The sequence below is a fragment of the Eutrigla gurnardus genome (genome assembly GCF_963514095.1).
Source record: "Eutrigla gurnardus genome assembly, chromosome: 19".
Lineage (NCBI taxonomy): Eukaryota > Metazoa > Chordata > Actinopteri > Perciformes > Triglidae > Eutrigla > Eutrigla gurnardus.
Window position 1 is genome coordinate 21,384,198 of NC_139930.1, and position 19,575 is coordinate 21,403,772.

At 46.0% G+C, this 19,575-nt stretch overlaps 1 protein-coding gene across 1 annotated transcript in view; it reads right to left on the reverse strand.

Annotated features, from left to right (window-relative positions):
• Positions 1-19,575, reverse strand: part of hcn1 (hyperpolarization activated cyclic nucleotide-gated potassium channel 1) — a 58,310-nt gene that overhangs the window by 30,615 nt on the left and 8,120 nt on the right. Inside the window, exon 3 of the mRNA XM_084034382.1 lies at positions 176-337. Coding sequence (XP_083890508.1) covers positions 176-337 — 162 coding nt within the window. The remainder of the gene's footprint in view (positions 1-175; positions 338-19,575) is intronic.

Below are 19,575 nucleotides of genomic sequence, written 5' to 3' on the forward strand. Positions count from 1 at the left end.
TCATCACACTGCAGATACACAAACCATGCTGTTTCTCTATATCATGTCTTACACGTGGGTGCAGCTTCAGCCTCAGTCTTCACCATTACAGCATTATCATGTATGCAAAAACCCCTTTTATACGTATACATATATGTGAAAAATAACAAACAAAAAAGAGAAGAGTAATACTTACAACCATACCGTTTAGGGACACCCAGCAGTCAGGGGGGAAGTCTTGGAGCAGAGGCACCAGATACTGGAGGCAGCCATCCCAGTGACACAGCAGCAGCATCATCCCTATCAAATTAAAGATTCTTACCACTGCACTAGCCAGGTCATAGGTCATATGGAAGATCTGCCAGAGAGGAAGAGAAAAAGGAGAGCGACAGAGAGTTAGACGTCTTCAGTATCTCCTTTGTTGTGTGAATACGTTCATATTCGGACCTCCTAACATCATGTTATGAAGCTGAAGCAGGCAGACAGAGCTGTTAGTCGCCCCAATCACGTGCATTGGTATTACTACTTTTTTTAAAGAGGAAAAAAGATTCCTAAAACGTTCACTAAGTGTGTATGTGTGTCCTGTTTGGTTTGCTCACGTTGAGCTGCAATAATTCAACATGGCTGCTCCCAAAAACAAACTGCCCAGTGGAGGAAATGCACTCACAGGTGATGCTGAATATACCCAACGATACATCTGGAATAATTAGCCGTGTTTAAACACCGCGACGTGGGAGGCAAGTGTTCCTGCTGGTGTGTGTTCCTGCTGGTGTGTGTTCCTGCTGGTGTGTGTTCCTGCCGGTGTGTGTTGCTGCTGGTGTGTGTTCCTGCCGGTGTGTGTTCCTGCCGATGTGTGTTGATGCTGGTGTGTGTTCCTGCCGGTGTGTGTTCCTGCTGGTGTGTGTTCCTGCTGGTGTGTGTTGCTGCTGGTGTGTGTTGCTGCTGGTGTGTGTTGATGCTGGTGTGTGTTGATGCTGGTGTGTGTTGATGCTGGTGTGTGTTCCTGCTGGTGTGTGTTGGTGCTGGTGTGTGTTGCTGCTGGTGTGTGTTGCTGCTGGTGTGTGTTCCTGCTGGTGTGTGTTCCTGCTGGTGTGTGTTCCTGCTGGTGTGTGTTCCTGCCGGTGTGTGTTCCTGCCGGTGTGTGTTGGTGCCGGTGTGTGTTGCTGCCGGTGTGTGTTGCTGCCGGTGTGTGTTGCTGCCGGTGTGTGTTCCTGCCGGTGTGTGTTCCTGCCGGTGTGTGTTCCTGCCGGTGTGTTTTCCTGCCGGTGTGTGTTGCTGCTGGTGTGTGTTGCTGCTGGTGTGTGTTGGTGCTGGTGTGTGTTCCTGCCGGTGTGTGTTCCTGCTGGTGTGTGTTGCTGCTGGTGTGTGTTCCTGCCGGTGTGTGTTCCTGCTGGTGTGTGTTGCTGCTGGTGTGTGTTGGTGCTGGTGTGTGTTCCTGCTCGTGTGTGTTGGTGCTGGTGTGTGTTCCTGCTGGTGTGTGTTCCTGCTGGTGTGTGTTCCTGCTGGTGTGTTTTCCTGCCGGTGCGTGTTGCTGCTGGTGTGTGTTCCTGCCGGTGTGTGTTCCTGCTGGTGTGTGTTGGTGCTGGTGTGTGTTGCTGCTGGTGTGTGTTGCTGCTGGTGTGTGTTGATGCTGGTGTGTGTTGGTGCTGGTGTGTGTTGCTGCTGGTGTGTGTTCCTGCTGGTGTGTGTTCCTGCTGGTGTGTGTTCCTGCTGGTGTGTGTTCCTGCTGGTGTGTGTTCCTGCTGGTGTGTTTTCCTGCCGGTGTGTGTTGCTGCTGGTGCGTGTTGCTGCTGGTGTGTGTTCCTGCTGGTGTGTGTTCCTGCTGGTGTGTGTTCCTGCCGGTGTGTTTTCCTGCCGGTGTGTGTTGCTGCTGGTGCGTGTTGCTGCTGGTGTGTGTTCCTGCTGGTGTGTGTTCCTGCTGGTGTGTGTTCCTGCCGGTGTGTGTTCCTGCCGGTGTGTGTTCCTGCCGGTGTGTGTTGGTGCCGGTGTGTGTTGCTGCCGGTGTGTGTTGCTGCCGGTGTGTGTTGCTGCCGGTGTGTGTTCCTGCCGGTGTGTGTTCCTGCCGGTGTGTGTTCCTGCCGGTGTGTTTTCCTGCCGGTGTGTGTTGCTGCTGGTGTGTGTTGCTGCTGGTGTGTGTTGGTGCTGGTGTGTGTTCCTGCCGGTGTGTGTTCCTGCTGGTGTGTGTTGCTGCTGGTGTGTGTTCCTGCCGGTGTGTGTTCCTGCTGGTGTGTGTTGCTGCTGGTGTGTGTTGGTGCTGGTGTGTGTTCCTGCTCGTGTGTGTTGGTGCTGGTGTGTGTTCCTGCTGGTGTGTGTTCCTGCTGGTGTGTGTTCCTGCTGGTGTGTGTTGATGCCGGTGTGTGTTCCTGCCGGTGTGTGTTGCTGCCGGTGTGTGTTGCTGCCGGTGTGTGTTGCTGCTGGTGTGTGTTCCTGCCGGTGTGTGTTGCTGCCGGTGTGTGTTGCTGCCGGTGTGTGTTGCTGCTGGTGTGTGTTCCTGCCGGTGTGTGTTCCTGCCGGTGTGTGTTCCTGCCGGTGTGTTTTCCTGCCGGTGTGTGTTGCTGCTGGTGCGTGTTGCTGCTGGTGTGTGTTCCTGCCGGTGTGTGTTCTTGCCGGTGTGTTTTCCTGCCGGTGTGTGTTGCTGCCGGTGCGTGTTGCTGCTGGTGTGTGTTCCTGCCGGTGTGTGTTCTTGCCGGTGTGTGTTCCTGCCGGTGCGTGTTGCTGCTGGTGTGTGTTCCTGCCGGTGTGTGTTCTTGCCGGTGTGTGTTCCTGCCGGTGCGTGTTGCTGCTGGTGTGTGTTCCTGCTGGTGTGTGTTCCTGCCGGTGTGTGTTCCTGCCGGTGTGTGTTCCTGCCGGTGCGTGTTGCTGCTGGTGTGTGTTCCTGCCGGTGTGTGTTCTTGCCGGTGTGTGTTCCTGCCTGTGTGTGTTCCTGCCGGTGTGTGTTCCTGCCGGTGTGTGTGTTCCTGCCGGTGTGTTGGCGAGCCATCGGCAGGGTGAGTGAACATATGTGGCTTCATTCATTGGATCCGGGTGAAGAGAAGTGACTCACGGCCGGTCGGCTGTGGCACTAATTCAGAGTTTCTCATTAGCATGAGAAGCCCATTACTTCTTTCCAGGTTAGTTATTCCATAATCACCCTCACAATGAAGCTCTCCTTCTAAAAAATATGAAAATGAAAAAAAGGAAAAGAAAAGTTAGCTGATTGGCGGGTTTTGCATAATAAACCTGCGCCCAATTGCCAATTTGTTGAATGGAAGGTTTCAGGTAATTAGGATCCATTTTTAAGTTTATGGCTTTCCATTCTCTGCAAACTGCCCATCCGACTTATCGTAAGACTAATGAAGATTTAATTGGCCCTCAGGGTATATACTGTCCTACGCTGGTGACAGAAAGTTTGGACAGAGTTTCAAAGTTGAAAAGAAAAAATGTTCTTGAAGTCATAAACGATGCCAGACTATAAAACACAGTCTTGAATGAGAAGCAGAAATACTTTTCCCATTCTCATTTTCCTCATATTCAGTTGAACCTCGTGAGTTAAACTCAATCTCTATTTCGGTGCCTTTTATTTTCCTCTCCAGTTCTATTTCTGACTCACACATTTTCGTCTGGAAGAAAAAAAAAATACTGACCACTTTTGACCAAATTGCGAGGGCTACTTGCTTCCACTTCTCACTGAGCGCAATCACTCCAGAGAATAGAACGAGAGCCGCAACATGGACTTCATGTTGTGCTGACATTTTATCTGGCAACGCCCCCCCCCTTACAGCCAGGTGTTTTCAAAGCTCTTTGAATCCGCGTCCCTCCACCCCGGCCCATTGTAAGTGTCCTGTAACCTTTCTGTGTCCACAGACGGAACAGACGAGAGAACAAGAGGCTGAGCTGGTGCTCAGATCCCTCTGAGGTTCAACTCCTCCACAGGGAGACACGGTGCACCGTCCTCACAGGCTAAAATTAGCCACTAGCTTACAGGGTGGCTGTCTCAATGCACTCCTATCTCCTCTGCTGCCGACGTCTTTATTCTTCATCAAGCAGAGCCTTCTCTCCCTCCTTCTCACTATAGTTTGGTGACATAATGGGAAAGAACAGCAAGCACAGGCCAAAAGACAGAGAGGTAGCTAATAAAGCTGCACATTCTTTGAGGATTGCAAATGAGACCGGAAAACAGGAAGTAGCTCCCTCCTTTGAATTGCAAATGATTTAGACCAGGCAGAAATAGAAAAGTGGCGAATGCTTGTTTCCCCTCTTAACGAATACAAAAAAACACCAAACACTTGAAAAGGCTTCAGCCAGGTAAGGTCACAGTGTGTGAAGGTTGCAGAGAAGTTTCCAGGGAGCGTTTCACTTTGCTGGGGAGCCTCGGCGACCTCTCGGCTCATGCTGAGTCACGGAGGAACACACGTGGAAACTCATTAATGCATTGTGGGATTTGTTTGGGTTTGTGTTTCACGGTCTGTCCGCCAGTAGCTGCAGGTAGCCACAAGGTATTAAGACTATTAATAGAGCTCTTAATAATAGAGGCCGCCAGGCAGGGTGTGCAGATCACTGGTCAGGTCGTGGGATTAGACAGGATAACCTTCATTGTGATGCGTGAGGATGCATTTTTATTTCTCACATGTATTTTTATTGAGTTTTAGGATGCATTTGTAACTATTCCATACAGTGAGGTGTCAAAGACTCTACTAGGGGTCCAGTGCCCTTCAAACGTGGACATATTGGATCGGTAACGAGATTAGTTGAGTAATTGCCTTAACCTGGGTAGTTACTTTTAAACTAATATCTTGAAACGTAGTCTCATTATGTGGTCATTATTCTCTTGATTCATTAATTCCAAGGTGACATCTTCAAATAGCTTGTTTTGTCTGAAAGGAAATATAAACAGAGAGCAGGTAAGGTCATGTTTGAATATAGTTATATAACGATAATTTGGTTTTCTCCAAGGGGATTCTGAGTGTCTGATTGTAGACGCGTTAGTTCAAGCTCACACTGTGTCCTGTCATTCTTCTCTTTTTAACAGTTCTTTGGTCTGATTTGATTGCGTGACTGTCACACTCTTCGTTTGTGTCGATCAACGTGGTTTCCACGTCTCTCCCGGCTTCTACGATCCAACTGTGTTTTTGTCCGTGAATTTGAATGATTGTGCCTGTCTGCTGCTCACGCTCCAAAGCCACAGCAGAGGGTGTGTGTTTCTGAGCGTCCCACGGCGTGCGTCCACCAGCGTCATTCCTCGGCCGCTATGAACTCTCACTGACTGCACGACAGCAGGAAATAGGTAGCGCCGGCCGAGCCAAGAGTGGTTGGCATCGGTAAAAGTGTAGGCTTAGAATTAAGTGCATTAAGCTTAAATTTGACCGGGGTCAGGGCGGGGGCATAGGTCGCCATAATCCTCTGTCACAGTCGAGACGGACAGCCAAGATGTGATGCGATAGCGGCAGAAGGTCTCACGCCGGTCGCGTCCAGCCAGCGAGGCGCCCACTCACATTTGGCACGGCCTCCATCCGTTCATCAGCGGATGTCAACCTGCACAAACGCACTTCTGTAACACGGGATTCACCGCCGAAACTTCCGTAAACTTCTAAAAAGGGTTTCCTCCACCGCAGTCTGACAGGTCGGTGCACTTACTGTAGGCTGACCTTTTGAATGTGATGTGCAGAGAAAAGAGCATGCAGGAGAATTACTCATCATCAAGCTGTGGGCCTCGAACACGCAATTACAAAGTGTTCTTTATGCATCTTCAAATTGGACATGAGTGACCTCTGTTTGAGGTTAGTGAGGATTAGCGAGGGACTAATTTGAGGGGATTAGTCCACCACTGGCTATTACATTGAAGGATGACAAAACTGCTTCCAGGAAAATCTGGAATTCTCCCGCTTAAAATCGTCTTGCAAATCTCCTTTTTTGGATCTCTCTCGGTGTTGCTTAATCACAAAATTACAGTTGAACTTGGATCCGAAAAAAAAAAAAAAAAAATCATATTATCATGTAATGGGAATTCACTGGGATTTAGCAAGTCATAGGTTTTCCTCCTTCTTCCCATATGTAACAGAAAATATGTTGGCTGACTCTAAAATAAAACATGCAACAAATACTCCTGAAGACAATCTCCTAGCAGATAAATCTGGATATGGAATCTTTTATGGAAACACTAGAATGACAGCGGAAATAGACATTCTCTCGCCCAAAGAAAAGCAGCTTGCTGGAAGTAATTACAGTCCACATGCATGCACAATCATGTTGATATATGTACAGTTCAGCATTAAATGAACATAAATAGAGTTGGCATTATTTCAGGGCCCCAGGCAGCGTGCTGCATGCTCTACGCTAATCAGTCTGCAAATCTGTCTACAAATCAGACTGGAATAGACCAGACAACACAAGGAGAGGAAAAATGTTTTGCATGAAACCCGGTTCTCTTGGAGGCACGTTGAAGCGGAGAGGAGGGAAAAAAAAACAACGGTTCTTTCTGTGGATTTGCAGCAACACATTTAGGTAATGAGGCCTCGACGGTAATTTGTAGCCAGAGACTTAATTAAAAGGCAGGTGGTGATCAATGGGATGTTTACAAAGGCAGAAAACAAGTAGTGATCCATTAATGTAACTGGGAACTCTTAAAGAGAGGCGGTCATTATGTCTTCACCGTCCTGGTTTTACGTGCACAGGGAAGCACGACATCAACAGCAGTGCTAGTAGTAGATTATGAGGTATATATTATTATTATGAGGTTAATATTAAGTGCTTTTATGATATTGGTAGACAGAGGTGGGAAGTAACAAGTACTTTGTTATTTTACTTTTCATCCCTACATATGAAAACAAATATATGTACTTTTTATTCAAATTTTCAAAACAGGGTCGTTACTTTAGGATTTTTTTTCTTATTAATATGACACAAAGATTCAGTTAGCCTTAGTAGAAATGTCCTTCGTATCTGTACTTCTCCTTGAGTAGAGGATGTCAGGACTTTTGACACCTCTGTTGTCTTTATACCATATTTCATATTTTCAAAATGCAAAAAAAAAGAAAGAAAAAAGGCAAAAATATGTCCCTTAATAGGTAGTGGGTTTGAAGTATTAAGAAAATGTTAGGAAATGATAATAATATATAATTAAATACAGTACTTAAATGTGCCACCATGCTGAAACAAAGGTTAAATATATGCTCAATATTTTTTCTTCTTATAGGAAATTCAGAAATTCTTTCCGATATTGATTTAGTCGTCGTGGATACATTTCTCCAACGTTCTGCTCATCCCACACAAATCCTCCTCGGTTGCTCATCGGGTTCATTAGTTCAATAGTAGGCAAACGCAAATAAAGACAATAAAAGCCTTTGCATCAGCGCCACTAATGAGCCGCAAAGAATAGAAGTGTAGTGATAACATCACAGCTCCGACTGATTGTGAATCACACACTCACGTGTTAATCACAGCTGCCTCTCTTCTTTAAGTCTGCATCTAATATGCAGCACGCAAAACAAAATGCATTCATACAATCTCCGTGTTTCTGTAAACCACTTTGATGCACAACACATTTCATCAAACCTCGGGCCGATTCTGGGGCTCCGAGCGTCGAGGACTCGAATGTCACAACTTGCTGTGAAAGTGTAGGATGAAAATAGATGGTGGGTGTGATGTTCTAGACTAGGATGTGATGATACTGGATTACGCCAGCACCCAACCATCAATCAGTGCATTCATTTCACTGGGAGCGTCATCCCCGACGTGTCAATCACACGTGAAAGTAAAGATTCCTTTTCTGCCCGTGGAGCTCTTTTCCCTGCAGGACTCTGTTTTCCGTCGTTTTCTGTGTCCGTCAGCACTATTCTCCGGTTCTTCCACTAAGCGCTGTACTGCGAGCGTAGCTGCCTTGCCCGCTGTCTCACCCGCTCTGTGTCTATTTTGGTCGTGTGAGCGTGATAACCTCCACACTACTGTTCTGCCTTAATCTGTGCTCAACCATTCAGAGCTGCATTGGCAGAGGCAGCATGCTCTGGGGCAGAAGCTCACACAGCTACAGGGCGGAGGGGCGGGGGGGCACATTTTGGACGTTTTATGCACGGATGTGTTGTTGTCATTATAAAGCCAGCACAACAGAAGAACCTCTCCCATTAGCATTTAAATATCGTGCAGTGATATCGTGATATAATGTTCCCGTGTGGGGATTAATGTATGCATGTTCTTTCAGAAATTTCTTTCAAAGCTTAGAAATGCGGGGAGAGGCTCCGGGTGCATCGGGGCGAACAAGTAAATGTATTTATGGATGAGGGGGGGGAGGTTGGATGTTCTATTGATTTGTACCTGTAACCTGAGCAGCCGTAACCAAATAACAACTTGGGCTCAGCTCGGAGAAAACATGCACACACGGCTCACGACTCCAAACACGAGCTACGCTTTCAGCTCGGGCAGCAGCGTCGACGTCATCGGTCCGACGGGGAGATTTCTCAGCAAACTAATGAATATGTTTGGACATATTGTTCAAAAGAAAAAAACTTGCCAGTAGGCTCTGCAACAACTGTTTTCCCCCCCCCCGGCTGTGACCCATTTTCCCTCCGATTGTCTGGTTATGCAAGGCTGTCTCAGCAGGACAATTTGACTGAGGAGGCTGATTTAATTCCTGGAATGATGCTGTCAGTCAGTCTATGATGGAGGGAGGAAAGAAAGAGGCGAAGCCGAGGTAACGGAGAGGCCTGCTGCATCGATCCAAGGCGCCTGCTGCCTGCTAGCGTCAAACGGAAAACAGATCAAGTCTGTGAAATATTTAGAAAGATGCACAATAACAATGGATTTGATTTCAGTTGGCTTTATTTGTCTAACTCGACCCGTCGGATAGTTTGTCAAACAGAAAAGAATCTGAGAAGGAATCCTCTCCAGCTCCGATATGGCTGATGCTATCGCAGCATCTATGCTAGCAGGAAACGTTGTGTGCAGCTCTGACAAATCATCCTTTTGAGTTGTTCTTGTGAACTTTTACACATCCATCTTTCTTCCGGAGCTGCCTTTCTGGTCACCTGATGAATGCACGTCCAATTTGAGCTCAGTTTCTGGAAGCTGCAGCTCGATGATAATGCTCTATGTGCTCGGCTAAGCTAAGTCGACTCCTGGCTCTGTACATAATGCACACATGCAAGACTGATCTTCCCATCTAACTCATCTAGTAATAATAATAGAGTAATAATAACAGTTATCCCTCATCTTTAAATCTGTTTTTCATCCATCACTTGGGCATTATTATTAGAATTTTTAACCACTCTTAAATTAAAACGATAAAGAATGTGCTGTAGGAAGGCGGCGTGAAAGAGAGGAAGGGTGTTGGAGCTGGACTCGTGGTTGTGCTAAGAAGGCAGTCTGGAGAGATTAGTGCCCATGTGAGAACGGGGGGGTGGGGGGATTTGACTGGATTGCACAGGGTGACCTGCTGTCCCCATGCAAACATCAGCAAGACCTCGACCACATGTATCACCCTTCTCCAAACGCACACATAATGAATCTACACCAAATGCTGTTCAAATACTCCAAATTGATAATGAAATTGATGCTTCCTGTTCACTGAGGCCTCTGGATTGCAAACACAGCTTACGATGTCTGTTCTTCGCATAATGTGGAAATATATATATAACGTGATACAATCAGCAAAACAGGAAGTGCTACAGAAGCACAACAATGCAACAGTACTGTAAATGCACAGCCATGTGAGGGTGGTTTGATATTATCTAGTCCCACATACCTCCGCCCGTGTTAGCCGCAGCGTCATGTGTAACCACACTTGATAGTCCACACAATCTAATCTTTGCTGTAGTGGACATCCCTAACAACGCTCCTCTGCGACGGAATATTAGCTCGTTGCCGTGCGAGACAACGTGCGTCGCTCATATTAACAGCTGGCCTTCGACAGATGAGCACAGCTGTCGCCGGAGCGCCTGATGAAAGGGGGCGCTTCGGTAAATACATCCGCCGCGACGCCAACTCCTGGGAAGTGAGAGTGGAAGAAGCCTCGACGCTTCGCCGCTTCCACATTAATTATTTTTGCACAAGGCATCATTACGGGACACGTCTGCCTGCAAATAAGCGAGGGATCGTTACGCGCCTCGTGGAGAATCACTCAGTCATGTATGAGAGGACAGATCATCAGCTCTCCTCAGCTAGCTACCAGGGATCACCGGTGTGGCTGTTCTCTCAAGAGGGAGCATCCCAGCATACCTCCCACACACACACACACACACACACACACCAGCGAACAAAAATAACCGGAGATTAGCCTAATCGCCACACTTATCACTTCAGCCCCCTCCCAAGACTATATCTGTCATCTGTCTGCTTACTGTACCGCACACACCCTGCAGAAAGGAGACTTGTGTTCCTAAAGGGGGGATGCCCCGGTCTGGCTGACCATTACCTCAGAACCACACAGAGGGTTACTTGTACTAATCCTGGAGAAATCATCTTTTTATACTGTTGCTGAAAATCAAAATGATTAAAAAACAAAACATAAAAACAGATGTTGGAAGAACTGGCAGATGCTGATTTAGTTTGAAAGCTGCGGGGCTCCTGAAACAGCGAGGCCCCCGGGCTCGCTAACAGAAGACGGCATAAAACCTGGTCCCAACATTTCCTGTTGCGTAAGCTCCCGCCTCCCGTCTCAACAAACCCATTCCTTCTTTTTCCCCTCGTCTGCTCCTCGTCCGTCCCTCCGTCGTTACCGTGTCTGTTTACATCTCGTTCATCAAACAACGGCTCCGACGGAGAGACAGAGTGACGGTGACGGAGAGAGAGACGAGGAGACGGAGATATGAGGAGGTGCTCCCAGCGGAGGACTACACAACGTTTTAAATGCCATGCATCAGCGTACAGTGGCAGTGGGATACGAGTGACCTGCAAGGCACAGCAGCAGCTTTTATATGTGGAATCTGAGCTTGATTAATGTTAAATATATGTTTAATATGTATTAATATATTCAACGTTAGCACGTTTTTTTGTCATAACAGTTATGATTGTCTGATTAATCATCTAATTTGCCTGTACACAAATGCATTGATATGCGGGTGGCTGGGCTCTAAAACCACATATCTTGGCTTTGTCAGAATTATATATTTTTTTGGATTCAGTAGCATTTAAGTGTTTGTTTTTTAGCCTAAAGATAAAGGAGAAAAACAGAGCTTCAAATGACCCTCATACCCAATATGGAAACACGTGGTTTTCACGTGACAACGTTTATTTTAATCTTAAAACGTATTTTTAATCTATATTTCCTCTCATCTCCCTCTCCCTCATCCTGTTTGATCTATTCGTGAACGCATCTATCCGATATTAAATTTAGCAGGACTAATGGTTTGAATAAGACGGTGTATTGGAGCTGCTGTGCAGGCATTACTGTTGACATATGGATCATAATAACCTTATTTACACTGCGTGTAAAAGCACTTCCGGGTCTCTGATTCAACAAAACACAAATAAAACGTGGCCTTGTGAGTATAATCATGGTGGTTTAAAGATACACTTGGGTCCCACAATTAACTCTGTACTCTCAAACCATATGGTCAAGCAATTAACACTCCTACGGCGGTTAACAAGACCAACTAGCAGCAGAAGGAGTGCTGAGTGGCTTTGGCAAGGGAAAATGGGTTAAATCTACAGGGGATGAGGAGGAGGACTCGCAGTCTTTCAGGCGGTGGAGTCTGGGATTTTCCACCCCGTGGGCCAAGAGTGAGCTTCCCTCAGTGAGCTGAGCAAGAACGCCAGACAAGGCACATTATGTTCATCATCAGAGAGCCGCGTCTTAAAACAAAGATGACAGCCGCACAGGCAGCACGAGAGGGGGAAACAGCATTGTCTTTCATTTTTGTCTGCCAGACACAATTGGGCTGGAGGAGTCCATTAGGCTGCTGCTGAGCCTGTGTGTGTGTGTCTGTGGCTTCACTTGCCTGTGTGTGTGTGTGTGTGTGTGTGTGTGTGTGTGTGTGTGTGTGTGTGTGTGTGTGTGTGTGACACACAAGATAGCAAATGGACGGAGGCCGTGGTTACAAGATTAGGCGATACAAGACCTACGTTTGATAAATTCCAAACTCGGCGTGAGCCAGACCACGTCGGTGTCTGTGGTCTAGCAGCTGACCGGATCCCCAACGCGAGCGGGATCACATCTCGATCACAAAAAAGAAAGAACTTGCACCATCAACAAATGTGTGATTGAATCTGAATTCAGAGCTACACGAATGTCCGTGGGGAAGAAGGATGACGCACAAGCTAAAGCTCAAATAAATCAGACGGTAAAGACGTGATCATGCATGGTTAAAAATCACTAAAGACAAATAGATATATAAACATTCTGGTCCAGAGTGTTTGACAGTGATGCTGGGGTGACTCTTTGGAAGCCCCCCTCCTCACCCACCCAAATGCTACAACACCCTTTCATGTCCTCCAGCATCCAAACATACTATTCAACCAAAATACAATCCGATGTGGATATATGACATAAAGGCCTCCACAAGCCTTCCTTTTAGAAGGTCAAACCTAAATAAACATTTTTAATAAAGTGACTAATGGGGACACCGATTTTTGAAATTTGAAATCCAGGGAGAATGGTAAGAGTTCTATTATGTTTATGTGTGTGTCTGACAACACTATGTATGTGTCAACATAGGGAAATAAAACATTCCTTCCTTTTCAAAGCTTAATAAAAAGCTGATTTCCACATTGTGGATGTGACGCAAGATTTTAGCGAGTTAACGTTTTCTATCGAGTCCTTTCCATAATGTCGGCGGCAAAAACAAGCATGTTAGTGGACACACATCGACAGTGAGGAATCGCCCCTATTGAGCTCGATACTTGAAAGCGATCTGTACCCAGCATGCCGTTCGGCAGTGTATCCCCCTCTCTATAGGTGTGAAGTCGACTGGATGACCGGTTGTCAAGAATATCTAATGAGGGACGGACACATGCACGCACACACGTGCACAGTCACTGTCGCGGTTGTTCCTGGTGCACAGCAAAGCACAGATCAAAAATGCAACGCACCTTTTATTTGATTTAATTTACTTAAAGTCAGCGGCCCCGCTGGAATTTGTCCATTGGAGCTCTACAACAGTCCTCAATTCAATTACACACTAAAAATATCCGTATTTGTGATCCATTACTCATAATATCATAATAATCTGTATTTATGAGTAGTTTGGAAAAATCCAATAAAGGAAATTGAACTTTATGAGATTAATAAGATGAAGGGACATGATGTGAAATACTAAAGAACAACAAAAAGCAGCAGAAACTCACTTTAAATGTTTGAGAAGCACCAAAACAGAGCGGCCGATCCAGAAGCTCAGATCTCATATCTCATATGATTGATGTGTCCTCAGACTCATCAAAATATCAAAGTGCATTGGTTTAGAACAGCTGCTACATGCGTACCTTCTCTTTAAATGTGTGGATGAACCTGTACATCTGTATGTATTCACTGCAAAGCTCCTTCCTTCCTCCTTGAATGTATGTGACACACTGCCTCACGTAGATAAATGATGTACGACTCCGGGCACAGAGAAGCAGTCCCTACAGGGTGATGTCCCCTCGAGTGCAACCAGACCTTTGTGTGCTTTGCTGAAACAAGTCCAGAGTTTGTCATGTTGGGGACATTAAACGTAAAAAAGCAGCTGTGCAGCCTCACCACAATCTGTGCTAACCAACACCAGCTCCGAGGCTGAAACGCACCCCGGGTCGTTCAACTCTCCTGGTGGAACGTTCACAGATTATCCGCCTCATTTGTGCTTTAAATGACTTGATTGATCCGAGCCCACGCTGTGTTGGTGCACTGACAGAAAGCTGCCTTATGTCACCTCTCGGCTTGAAGGTAGGAAACATCCGGATGCACGCAAACATACAGACGTGTCACAGTCCTGCAACGATCCTCCGCTTTGCACATCACATCACGTCGGATCGCATCACCTTACGTCGCGTCAGATCACATCACACAGCGGTCGCATACAGTCATCGGCCGACAGCTCTGCTGCGACACAAGTCGGAGAGGAGGAGGAGGAGGAAGACGAGGAGGAGGAGGAGAGTCCTGCAGCCGGTCACATCTGTGCTCCTCACTACTGTATGAGTGTCCTACAACTAAATGCCATTTGAGAGAACATGGTAATGAGGTCAGGCTCCTTTTAGTTATCCTGCTATAAATGTCATCGGCTGTGTTGTCTACGATGCAGTGCATTGTTCTCTTGCAGATCCGTGTTGTCTTTGTGTGAGGTAGGGCTGCAGTCACTACAGGGATAAATTGCATGCAGACGCTCGCTTAAACAGAGCAGAGGTTGATTGCGTGCAAGCGGACAAAAAAAAGAAAAAAAGGAACATGACCGGGTCCCACTTTAAAAAGAACGTCGTCCTCACTTCAATTACAAGCTGTAATTACAGGGAGAAAGAGGCTCAAAACAATAGAAAATCAATCAGGGTAACATAGCAGGGGGGAATCGCTGTTGCTGCTGTGTGATGCACTCCAAGATGAAATGCAACACATCCCTGCGGTGGCCCTCGGGGTCCAAACACAAGGCGGCTTCACGAAACACGACGGCAGCTCAGAAGACGAAGCATTTCACAAAAAACCCTGTTTTTTCTAGACGTCGTGTTCTGTGAAATGCTGTTGTGCCACCGTACCTCCCCTTCTGTTTCTCCTCTTTCTCTCAAGACTCAGCACACCCACCATGTGTGTGTGTGTGTGTGTGTGTGTGTGTGTGTGTGCACCTGTGTCCCTGCATGGGACTCGGCCGGAAGCCTCAAGGCACCGAGGACTTGGCGCATCCTGTTCAGAGACAGGTGAATCATGTCCACAGGAGTCTATAAACCAAAGCAGACTAATCTCCTTCGACACCACACTCGCTGTTGCTGAGGTGGCAAATAACAGGACACAGTCGCTTCATCATGATCTCCCTTTCTCTCTGTTATTCATCTCTTTATCTGCTTTCTGTCTGCTTTTTATATAAAATAAAATGAAAAAAGCTATTTAAAATACATCACATGGCCATTTGCCAAAGAATTAATACACGCAGGTCTATTATCAAACATCTCTTGTCTTATACATTGATGAAATGTCGATTTCTTTACATGACCTGAATCTAATTTTCTACCTGCACTGTACACTGTAAGAAGTGTGCTTCATGCAGGTGAAGGCAAGCTATTTTTATAACGTATATCAAGAAACACCTTTGATGTTCTTCTAGGCGTTAATTCGGCATTGGCGATTAAAAAAGCACAAGGAAGTACAAGGAAGATTTTTTTTAACTGTCACACAATGGTGTGGCTTATTTCAGTGGAGACCAAATTTAGCCCGGAGTAATGTAAGTTTAAGTCTCCTCTACTGCTCCTATGCAGTGAACTAGATACCCGGGTCATTGGCTCACATTTTCCCTCCTTTCAGATCAATTTACGGACCGAGCTGGGAATCAACCTTTGCTTTGTACGCGGCGTCCCTACAGACACTACAATTACAACCAGCAGCTTTTTCTCGGCCTTAGCCTTGAATTCAAAGAACCATGTGATCCTGAAAAGTGACTGGAATGCTTTTGCGCGACAGCCCTGGAATTCTGAAGCTGCATATTTGCACATTCAGGTTCATTTTCTCATTAAAAAGACATTCTTGTCGCATGCAAGGAGACTGTGAAAGGAATAAACATCATTGATTCAGGGACGGCTCCAAACGCACGGCAAGATTACGCATCTAATTGCCAGAGGCCCTTGAAAAATGACGCCTCGGGGGCATGTTCATACCACAGACTCTTTTGTGAGTGATGACACGATGGCAGGAGATGATGACACCGTTTCATCGGCGGGGGCGCCCTATCGGAAGCATCGGAATCAAATGGGGACACGTGCAATAAAGTTGTATCATGTAACCGTAACCTCATGTCCTGCTACTCCAGTATGTTTATACTGACCGAGTGCGACAGTGTGGAACGACGGTATCGGAATACAGTCGACTCTGCAACAAGACCAGACAGCACGTGTTGTCATACACCTCAATATCGGTTTAACTAAAGCGGAAAGCGAAGCCCTAAACTGTGTCAACATGCATCTGCCATGTCTGTTATGAAGAAACCATTTAATAATTATGGCTATAAACTAAGGTGACAGTATGAATCTCAATAAATATCACCCATAAGAGAATAGATCATGCTTTTGCAGCTGTTTCATCAATAATATACTTACATTGTAATATATTGTTTAAAATCAATTATTCATCCCACAAGACTAGTGGGGAGTTTACAAGCTTGGACTTATGTTCGTGTGTGCAGTTTGCTAAATTATACATTCAATCTTATACCGATACGCAGAGAGAAATGATAATTAGGTCCCAACAGATGACGCTTCTGGAGAGGTACAACTTAATCAAACACAACACATGGTAAAGATGTATTTTGGTCAGTTAAAAATAGCTACTAAAACTGAAACTGTTTCCACATTATTGTAACGTATTGTACCTTATATAGACCGTAGCGCATTAACAGAAATACTGGCAGGTTTCCCATGTTTTAGGTACGACCACTAATTCTGCTTGGGGCCTCAGAAAAGGGTACAAGCACCCCCTGGGGGGGCTGGTGTGCTGTCATAAGCCCAACCTGAGCCCCTGTGCTCGGGCTGGGATCTGGCGGGGGACCTGGTGGCTGTGATGAGCCAGATGTGACACTGGCAGCCGAGGGGATTCTCTACAGCTGTTTGGAAATGTTATTCCCTTCGTCTGCTTTTGCATGTTTTCAATACAACGAAACTCAATCAAAAATCAACTTGGCATCGACACCTACTCCTAGAATATCTCTCCAACATTAGCACATATCCAAAAGGTAACAGCAGAAGTTAGAGAGGGAAAAAGAACCTGTGAGTGTAAGGTCATTGGGATAATTAGCTCTGTATCTGAGAGGACATGAAAGAATAAGAAAAGCATAAGGGAAGCAGGGTTAGAAATGAATAGGAGCAGGGGGCAAAAATGCCCTTGAAAGATCTAAAATGCCTGTGAAATTAAGGATGAAAGGGCAAAAAAAAAAAAAATGCCCCTGATAACTGTTCTCATTATTTCATTGAATTAAATTGTATTAATACTCTGCCATGAAATATAATCTCCCGTGGGACACAATAGGTGAAAGGTAAGAACCTATAATAAGAGGATTTTATGTACATATACAGGTTCAGTGGAAGCGGTGCAATATTAGCTTTTCATTTGGAGTCTTGTTTGGCAACCTGATGCGTACAAGCCCTGACCGGTATTCACACGGCTTTTAGCTCTATTTTGGTCTCCACCATCTCCCGAGGGGAATATCTAGCTGTTAAATGCTACACGATGCTAACTACAGGTGAAAACGATGGGCTGAAAGATGATGGAACCATGTGATCATTCTTTGTGGGATACTTGACCGATAAAAAAAAGGCATAACAAGGTGCCAAAAAGCCTTTCCTCAGGCAGACTGAGTCTACATTTATTATTGGCCTTTCTGGCCTATAAAACACTCTGCTGTGTAGCGTGCAGGCTATATACGTCTTCGAGTCAAGCCAAAACACTCTGCTCAGTGAAAACATCCCTTAAAATATTTAAATGCTTACACGATCTCACCAACGGAAGAGAGATCGATGGGTTACTCCCCCCCCTCCCCCCACCATTTGGTTGGTTCTTGTTTAAATTGTTGCATCCGAGTAAACAGCATATTTACCGCTCTGCATGACCTTCACACTGTATGCCGCAATTTCCCTAAGCGCCGTGCATTGCTATAATTATGTGTGTGCAAACACACGAATGAATGATTGAACAAACACGCAGAGAACAGTGCGTGCAGATAGAAACATTAGCATCAGGCAGCACGAAGGCAAACTGAGCCGAGGGCAGTGCCTGTACAATACAACAAAATAATAATAATTAAATATTATCAAATCCATCAGAGGAGGTAAGTACTGAGGCACATTCAAACTAACGCATCAAATATAGACGTTTCTTTATTTTTCTGACTAATTAGCACAGCCAGATGGAGTCACTTCTTCTCCTCTCTAATAAGTGACAATTGGAGTGAGTTGCTTAAACAAGATGCATGATTTCCTTTGTGGGATCTCAGCTGTTAGAGCCAGACATGATACCCAGCAGACACAAGCACGTTTCCAAATAACACATTAAGACAACTCTCGACTCCTTTCAGCATGTTTAAATCTGGCATTGATCACACAAAGCATGAAAATGTGTCTCCTTTGAGGTAAGAATGAAGCCGGTAGGAGTGCGAGGCCTCTGAGGAGAAGACGACAGCTTCGAAGAAGACCGAGAGTGTGTTGGCGAAACAACAAATCTGACTTAGCCCAGTTCTGATAGTCCAGCCTGCGCTGATGAAAATAACGGCCCTCTTTGCTTCGCAGATGGAGGGAAGAGATAGTGACAAAGTGAAAAGAGCCGGGGGGGGGGAAGGAGTGAGGCAGGAAGCACACGACAGATGAAGGAATGACGGACACACGGGCTGGAAGATGATTTATTGCCGAAACTCACTGTCAGAATAACTAACCGAGTCCATCCCAAAGCTGATGTAATGATGGTTCACTGCTTGAAAGCCATTATGGCGACAGGAGACTGTATTTGTCCCTCCATTACAGCTCTAATCCTGCTTCCTACACCTAACATGTTACGACAGCTTGGAATAATTCCACCGAGTGCCTTTTCTCTCTCCCCTCACGTCTGGATGTGTCTGATTCGCCGTTGTTTTATTATCCGCCGTGTCCTTTTAACGTGGTCACACCAAAAATAACACAGGATTTCATTTCTGCGATGTGTGTTTTTTTTTACAAGCACACAAAGGTCGGACACAACAACGCGTAGAGGAAGAAGGCGTACCCGTGAGTCAGAAAAGGCATGCGAAGGGGGGGAGGAGGGGAATCAGAGAGGAAGAAACAGGCAGGCTGGAGTTTGATAAGCAGGAAGACGAGTGGAGACAAAGAGGAATGACTGAGCATGAGAGAGAAGTGAGCTCTGCTGTTACATCCAGGCATTATGACACATCTCTATATCCTGCACAGCCTGCCTCCCTGCATGCTCACTGCAGATTTTCATTAACCTTGCGGCACAGTGTATTTGCGTTTTCTTAACCTGGTCCGTACCACCTCGTCCTCCCGCCGATATCGCACACGTGGCGCCGCCGCCCCGATCCAGAATTCATCATTGGCTGTGCACGCCAGAGATAATGTGATCCGTACGCCGCTCACTTTTCAGAATACGGACCGGGTTTTTTAAGCGTCTCTTACAGCCAATCCACACTCGGGAGCTGGAATGACGCTTTGCTGGAGCGTTAGTAATGCTTTTGTTTGTTCAAATGTCACATTATGCGGCACGGGTGACATAAACACAGTTTAAAAAAGCACACTGACAGGAAAATATATGCGGATATAAACAGTATGAAAGTCACAAAGATGATCTTTTCCTTCTATAAATGTTCACTGATCCATAGCACAAGGGGGAGGGGGGGGGGGGGGGGGGGGGATACGACAGGCTGCACAATTTCCCCATTTACACCAACTTTTAGACAGATATCGTTCATAACAATAGCTGCTGGTGTGCATCGAGTAAATAATTGATTTTTTTTCACTTCCATTGTTACTGATATGCCATTGAGC